The sequence below is a fragment of the Porites lutea genome, chromosome 1, assembly GCF_958299795.1.
Source record: "Porites lutea chromosome 1, jaPorLute2.1, whole genome shotgun sequence".
Taxonomy (NCBI): domain Eukaryota; kingdom Metazoa; phylum Cnidaria; class Anthozoa; order Scleractinia; family Poritidae; genus Porites; species Porites lutea.
In genome coordinates, this window is record NC_133201.1 from 12,759,608 (window position 1) to 12,767,940 (window position 8,333).

At 36.5% G+C, this 8,333-nt stretch overlaps 1 protein-coding gene across 1 annotated transcript; it reads right to left on the minus strand.

Moving 5' to 3' along the window:
* Positions 1–1,287: 1,287 nt before the first annotated feature.
* Positions 1,288–8,268, minus strand: LOC140945467 (uncharacterized). Its single transcript, XM_073394490.1, has 4 exons — positions 7,902–8,268; positions 5,307–5,457; positions 3,114–3,213; positions 1,288–2,461 (listed from the first exon to the last, which is right to left on the minus strand). The coding sequence occupies exons 1-4, from the start codon at positions 8,116–8,118 to the stop codon at positions 2,045–2,047; spliced, it is 885 nt and encodes a 294-aa protein (XP_073250591.1). The 5' UTR covers positions 8,119–8,268; the 3' UTR covers positions 1,288–2,044.
* Positions 8,269–8,333: the final 65 nt, after the last annotated feature.

Genomic DNA, 8,333 nt, shown 5'->3' on the forward strand with positions numbered 1-8,333 from the left:
AGGCCGAGGCTGATAACACTTACCGAGACCTTGATTATTTAGGATATCACAAAAACCGAATCTAATAATTGTTTTATTATACATTGTTTTGAAGGAAATAACGACAAACACACCGTCACAAAGAACCTGAATTGATATTGTTATTGGAAATCATGCATTGCGCGCGCAACCTACAGATTGGTCAGTTATCAGCTAGCAGATAACTAACTAACCTGTAGGCTGCTTTGATTTCCAAAATTAGCTGTAGGCTCTTAGTCAATGAGAAGAGTATAATAAATACGGTGAGCTTACTGAAGCGTGACTATTGATAACCATCATGCTAACTGCTGGAGTCTTCTCCTATAAAAACAAGACGCTGTGGGAGCGTATATTTGGGCGTCGACTTTCCGACTATATGACAATCGAGCCAGCCCAGTTAACTGGGATCCCGGGTGGAAATTTTTCAAGTAATCAAGCTTGCCGGGCGGTCCGGCGAATGAACCAAGCGAGAAACAGGACAGCGGGTAATAATCTGTTCATGCGCATTGCTCCTCCAGCTCATGTGATCTGGCCCTTACTGTAAGTTGTGTTGTCGGCACAGTTTGCATGTGAAACCTTTGGAATTTGCCGCTTTCGTGGTTCGTGTATGAGAGAATACGACTTAAAATCTAATTAACCCAAGGGTTTTAAAAACAGAACGCGGTTTGGACGTGAAGATGTTGGACTCTGCCCCTTTTACGGTTCGACCGTCAATGAATGCAAATTGAATGAGATTTGAAGAAATCACCTCCTTTCCAAAAATATGCAACGAAATTATGCATCATTCAACGTCACCCTTAATTATCTCATGCACGAGATCATAGAATTTTGCGTGACATCTTCTTTGGCGCTCGACAACTGAGAGCAAAAATATTGTCAAACTCTTGGCAATAAGCCAAACCATTCACACTGTGTGCTGCGAAGAAGATTATTTTCCAAAGGGAAAATTTGAATTATTTAATAGTTTGTTTCACTCAGGTTACCTTGATTTTCCAAAAACTTTTTTTTCTATCGCCGATTTGTTTGCCGTGCGTTATCTGTGGGTCGAATGTAACGAAGATAAATGTTGTGTTGTAACACAGCGCGCGGCAGACATTCGCGTCGCTTGGCATGTTTACGTTCGCACGTGTCGCATGCCTATTGCAACTCTGAATCAACACAAGTGAACTCGATTACTCTATTTGGGCGACGCCCAAATAATAGGGAATGTTAGCGTCAACGCTGAATATTGGTTCCTTACAGACGGTTTCGGCCGTTTCAGCTGAATGGGTTACAACTCAAAAGCTCCATAATTTAATTTTATTACCGTCTTTTATTGTGTACAAATAGTATGCTGTATAGATCAGCGAAATCCATATCTGAGGCTAACATAAGCGAGTCTTCTACATGTATAGTACATAATAATAAATAAATATATGAAATTTAGCAATAAATACTGTTCATATTGTTTGTATATATCCATTGTATTTTCATGAGCAAATCACAAGGTAAAAATCACGCAGGGAACCAACAGTTTATCTTACATTGCAGATTCTGTAGAGGTGAGAGGGTATAAGCTAGATTTGCAATTAAAAAAGGTTAATAGTTATCAATACATTTTCCTTCCTAAAACTTATTAGTCTATCATGTGATTTTCCATAGCCGCCCTAAACTGTTCAGCATTTTCCAAAACTTGCACTGGAATGAACTATTTAAACACAACTTACTCTTCTTTTTCATTTTAATAGTCCCCATGCAATCACAAGAATGACAGGTCACCATAGCAACAGTATAACCGTTTCCCAACAGACGACCTAAACGGTAGAAATTGGAAATGGCTTTTGAGAAAGTCTAGTTCCCTGGAAGCAGCCAGCTTTGTTTTGGGGAAAGTGCTTACTCCAACCCCTTTGCTATCATTTTTTTAAATTAGGGGTTGATCATTAACAGGATACAAAATGTATATTGTGCTAGCAGAGAAAAGACTTGTTTACATGTAATATTATATTTTACATTAATAAGACTTGTTTTAAAATAATATTATGATTGGCTAAGAAGTAGTTACAACAGCCATGGAAGGTCTGGACAAGTCCTCTAAAAGTCCTTCCCTCCTTAACCTTGCTCTTTCATTTTTGAACCAAGTATTCACATGACGAGCCAGTACTTGTTCCTTTGACTTTCGTTCTTCCAAACTGTTCAGGATTTCAGCATATCCTGTTAAATCCTTTAGATCTGGTTTAGGATTCTCCTCATACCACTTTCTCAAAAGTGGAATTTCCACTGCAGCATTGAACACAATCTTCTTCCCGCGTGGAGTGAAAAGCATTTTCCTTCCAGGAGACATCGAGCCTTCCTCTTCTTGTTCCTTGCTCAATTGAGAATGTTCATACCAAGCCGCAAAAAGCTTAATCTTTTCAGATGAAAGACGGCAGGGATATTGGTCTCTTGATATTTGTGACAGCATACCCTACAACAAAAAGTATCATTAACTTAAATCATTTGTTTAAAAAAAAAATACACTATTTCACCCAACATAATTATGTCAGAGACAAGTTAAGGCAAATAATGTTGATGGAACAATAAATATTATTAACGAAAAAGCTCCCATAACAGGGCAGTATCACTACAGTAAACTGGGAAAAATCATGATGTTGCATTCACTGAAGCAAAATTACAAGAGAACGACAATCCATTTAGTCTCGAAGGTGAAAGTTATGATTTTAGGTGATTTTCCACTTAAAATAACACAATCAAACTTGAAAATCTTGGCCTGATTTCTTATGTTTTTGGTCTACTCTTTCCTAACCAATCTTATTATCCAAAACGTACACATCTTCTATCAAGCAAAAAAAGCAGGCTATTTATAAAAGTTTATTGTTTACTTTTAACCTCTGGCTTTAATGCAGTTTTTTGGCAAGCAATTACAAGTTGATTGTATGCCTTTTATGTACCCTGACCTTTAAAAGAACACCGTGCTCCCTTTTTTAAGGCAATAGGGGAAATTAACAACCTTTGTTAATACACAATGTATAGATTAAGAATGAGAGCATTTCAGTGTACATTAAGGAATTTTACAGTCGAAGTTTATCCAGATTCCAAGTTAAAATAAAATAAATTACCTGAGAAAAAGGACACATCATGCGTTCCAGGTGTGTTTGGCTGTAGTGTTCTAGAAGCTTTTTGATAGCTGCCTTAACTTTTTGGTCGTCCCAATCTTTACTGCATTAACAAAAATACAGTTACTATTTTTTGTAATTTTAATGGAGAACTCCCTAAAACGGCCACCTGCATTTAATTACATCAATGCAATTCTTATGGTCTTTTTACATGAGATGAGCCAGTCAAGTTCACAGGGCTAGTTCAGCTCATGCCTTGTTTCCTCATAAAAATTTTGTGTGTTATATGAGACGGTGGGCTGACCCAACTTCCCAAGGTCCTGGTTGTTCAAGCCAAGATCTTGGCAAACGGGCCAGCCTCATATAAACACAACAGAAACTTTAAAAGGAAACAAGACGTGAGCCAAGCCATCCTGGATAACTGGGCTTTTAAGTCATTTTTTTTTACTACCTGTCAGTCAGGCAGACATGTCTCTATGTCTGCTCAACCCAACATTGTCCACCTTTAAAAGAGTTTACCCTGCAGTATACAGGTCAGATGCTTCTAAGTAAGGTGAAAACAACCAAGTGTCTGAATTAAATGTATTTTTTTTGTAGTTCTGAAACTTTAGACTAAAGGGAGAGCTTCTTTTTCTACTACACCAGTTTTCATGCTGGATAGGCTGTTCAAATCGGAAAAAACCTTTCAAAAAGGAAAGATTTTAGTACAAATTTAAAGGTCAATCCACAGATAGGTAATCTCCCTCACAGCCATTTTTGTCTCGTCACACAACACTCCTCCCCAACAAACAGCTGCTCACCTTTGAACCACATTCCCTTCCCGATCTGAACCAATCACAGCTATGGTTCTATTTTCTGGAACTGTTTTACACGAAATAATCCTTTCACATGCCAGCCATTCATAGCCTACATTCTATCAAATCATTTATGGCATCAAGTTGTCTCCTAGAAAGTTGTTAATATTTGCCTCGTCATATACATTTTTTGTTTTGAATAAAACAGACTTGAATATGCTACGATTTGACTACTTATCCGGGTGAGAATTGAAACTAATGTCTACTCAAAGCAGTATTTGTGTTTTTTGCATTAATGATTATTATTTTAGAAACGCGCGCGTATGCTTTACCCAATCTTATCTGGTCTGCGTCTACATGTGACAGGACTGATGAAAAATGCTGATAATCTGATAACAATTAGCTGTTTCTTGCCAAAAAAAATTCCCTCAATGGGAATTTAATGATCCAGCTTTTATACCAAGCATTGTACAGTCGCCCATTTCAGGGCAAAAAGTGCTTTTCAGTTTTTTTCACGCAAAACCTCAATCTTCGATTCAGTTTTAATGATTTAGCAAAATAGAACCTGGCCCGTCATGGCTGACACCTCTGATGCAACTGGAAATCACAGGAGCACATTCTTTGTGCAAAAATTGACGTTATTTTCAGTTTACTAATAAACGATTGGTCATTTCTGTGGATGAACAAAACAATAATTGTTATTGGAAAGGAATGTGCTTTGAATGTTATCAGCTGTTTGTTGAGGAGGACCATTATGTGATGAGACAAAAACTGTGGCGAGGGAGACTAACAGACAGGGTTTGTACAGATTTTTGGATCCAAAATTCAAGACTTTTTCCAGACTTTATATAAAGCACCTGTTGTAGCTTTGAATATAAAACTCGAGATTTTTTACCACTTTTCCAGACTTTACCTCCATTTTCCAGACTTTTTCCAGGTCTGGAAAATTCAAGACTCTGTATGAACCCTAACAGAGGTCACTTAAGGTTAAGAATGGTCTACAGTGGAACCTTGATTTAACGAAAGGCAGGCGATTGTTGTTTGCTATATCAAGGTTCTTTTTCATACATTTAAGTATTACTGGGTAAAGAAAATTGTTCGTTATACTGAGGACATCGTTGTATAGAGGTTCATATTTATACCGAGGTTCCACTACATAGCATGCAGTATTTTTTATTTGCAAAGTATATTAAAAATACAGTTTACATTAAAAATTGATTTAATTTACAGCATTAATTGGCTGGACCTTAGCTTACTGAGGTTTCAAAGGGTGTTGTAACAAAGTGAAATATTTTCTGGAACAATGTACATGTACATGTAGCAGCGGATTGAGGATCTTGCACACAAACTGGCAGAAGCACAAGAAGGTACATAATATGATATATTAAAATAACAGACTTACTCGTAACACAGATGGACATGAATGCTTATCACAGCATCTTTGGCAAATAATATTTCTCCAAACGTTTCAAGTAAAGATACTTCCAAATCTCCCTCTCTAGTGAAATCTGCTAGTGGATGTGGTTTCCAGTGGTCTCGCACTTGAATAAACACTGTTAACAAACAGATTAATGAGAAGATTACCACCATGTTTAGAGCTAAGATCATGTTTGTTTCAGAGCAAGACAGTTATGTTGCTTACAAGCATTGTTAAATTTACAGTGTGACTACTCAAAATGGAAACTTGGAAGAAAAACAAATCCAATAAATTACAAAATTGTTTGAAAATAAAAGATACTGAAGCTTTCAGTAAAAGGAAAAAAAAAGGAAGAATTGATAATGAAGCGGATAGAAATTTGAACTTCTTTATGAATGGTCATGCAGTTTTGACTGTACATCACATATCGCATGGTGAGTTAAACCACACCAGAAAGTTTGAACTTTAGGAATAAAGAAAAACATCTGCTTGATAACAATACCCTTACCAAATATCATGTAAGGAAGGAATTCAAGAATTCAAAGGATATAACTGGCTGTTCTTGCTTCAGTACACCAATCTGTACCATGGTCCCATTAAGGTACGGCTTTAAAGACTGTGTCTCAAACACTAATTAGGTTTCGTACAATAATATTCAACCTCCAAATCAATCTGTTCTTTGACCTGTTGGAAAGTATTCTTTCTATCATTTTTGTTTTGTTATTTTAAAAGTTTTGTTCATCATGTTTTAACTTCGGCCACACAAAAAGTTTATCAACAAATCAAGTTATTTCCAAAAAAATTTGCACTAATTTAAATCTGGCTACAATTCTAGCACGCTCAGCAACATTTTGAATGTCTTACTAATAAAACCAAAGATAGTAAAACCAGCTCATAAAAAATGTGATGCACTCCTACCAAATAACCAGGAGCTGACCTAAGGGACTGGTCACTTATTGCCTGTGAGAGAGGCTGACCATTTTACTGAGACGTCATTTTCAAAATCTTCATTGGTTTTGGGGGATCATATTTTACAGATAAGGGATCATTACCCAGGGGTTCAGTTTCATAAATGTCATTGTTTATTGTTTATTGTTTTGTTTGCCAAAAATTATACAAATCAAATAAAATCTAATTACCTTAACTCTCATGGCGAGGAAGCCCAAGAGAAGCCACCGGGCTTATAAGGAATGGGCTCCCTCAGTTCGATAATTAGAACAAAATATTTATCATAATTACACACGGGAAAATCAATGGCAGAGCTACAGTAAATCTTAAAATAAGTATATTAGATAGTCGTACTAAATTATCATAGTTCTAGGCTAAAAAAGCGAAATGACAAAAAGAAAAAAAAAACAAAACAAAACAAAACAAAATAAAAGAGCAAAGGAAGAAAAAAAAATACATATATATATATATATATATAAATTATTATTTATGATAAGAGGAATGCTTTCAGCTTACAGCAAAAGGAAGCGGTACTTGTTGCATTTCGAATTTCAAAACTAAGAGAGTTAAAAAATTTAGGACCTTGGAAACTGATGGAGAACTTTCTTATATTAGTCCTGCATTGTGGTAAATAAAAATGCTTCGAACTTCTAGTGCCATTAAGTGGTACAAAGCAGTAATGAAATGAATGGAAATTAAATGTAACAGCCATAAATAGTAAACATCAATCTTATAAACACAAATGTACCTAAAGTATGCATTGAACTTCGGTATGATTTGTAGCTAGTTCACGGGCAACTCGAAAACTTTACTTCTTTCATAGAGGGCATATCTTCTGGGTACCCTGGATTCCACAGGTTTAGAACACTTCGCTCCCTTCAATTTATTTTTCTTTAGAGCACAGCCTTGTGTTCTCATGAAACCTTTTCCTTCTATGTGTCTTTGTGAGGGGTGGGGTGGGGAGGGGCACCATTCATCTCTACCCACCTCACCCCTACTCACTGCCAAATTAAATAACATTTTCATCCTTTCAGCGTACGCATGATCACACCAGAAGTTTAAGACGGTATTTTATGAAACTGCGTAATATGGGGAAGAGAAAATAAACAGGCGGCAGGAAAGATGTGGATAATCGATTTCAAAGTAATTAATTATTGAGTTTCATGATGTGAAGGCCGTTTTCTCAAGCTCTCTAGGATTCTTTATTTTTTCTAAAGGACAAAAATTATTTCTAGAAAATTAAATGATTCTAACACTTAACATCACTGAAGGTGATTTAAAAAAAACTAGCCTTTCAAAACGTCCGTATTCTTGGAACAACACGTTGAAATTAACGCAACATTCACCAGGTGATATTTTCTTTTTAAAAGCAGGTCAATGGATGAGCAACAATTTCTTTGTAAGGAAAGTATTTTCCGATATGTTTCTTCCGCAAAAGGGAATCTCTTCTGACGGTTTTCACCTCTCATCTGGACGCGCATGGCCGATTTTATTTCTAATGAAAGCAGATCAATAAAATGAGCACGGATATCATTAAAAGTATTTTAAGGCCAGTTTGACGCTGAACTCTACAACAGGTACAGGTACGAGTAACAATGCAAATCTAAGGAAGAGCAAATCTCACGCACTCACCTTTCGCGTTGTCCGCTTTCATTATGACTTTGCCGTCAATTTCTTGCTTTTGAAACATCTCGCTCAAAACGTTCGCTGCGAGACTAGAAAGTTGAGTCTTGGGAGATAGTTGAATACCATTTCCGCGCGCGACAGTTTGTTCCTCTAGCCCCTCTTCCGTAAAGCCTGGATAATGCACGAAGCAATTGAAGTGAATTGACGGTTCCTCGCTTTCCATTCTTCTTCGTTCCCGCTCGAGAGCAAATGTTTCACAGATGAAAGCCCTGAAATTTGTTAATCTGTAAACATTTTGAAGACAATATCATTTATAAACATCCAATATGGCTGTACCCTATTGAAATTTGATAAGGGATTATTTTAATCCACCAATAGTTTATCAGGAATTTGATTCACGCAACCAATAAGGATTGAAGATTATTATTAACAGCTGCC

Excerpts from the sequence above, each read along its gene's own strand:
- LOC140945467 (XM_073394490.1), bottom strand. The coding sequence starts at position 8,118 with ATGGAAAGCGAGGAACCGTCAATTCACTTCAATTGCTTCGTGCATTAT. Across the intron at positions 3,214-5,306 it reads CATGTCCATCTGTGTTACGA|TAAAGATTGGGACGACCAAA; the intron begins GTAAGTCTGTTA and ends TTGTTAATGCAG. Across the intron at positions 2,462-3,113 it reads TGATGTGTCCTTTTTCTCAG|GGTATGCTGTCACAAATATC; the intron begins GTAATTTATTTT and ends TTTTTGTTGTAG.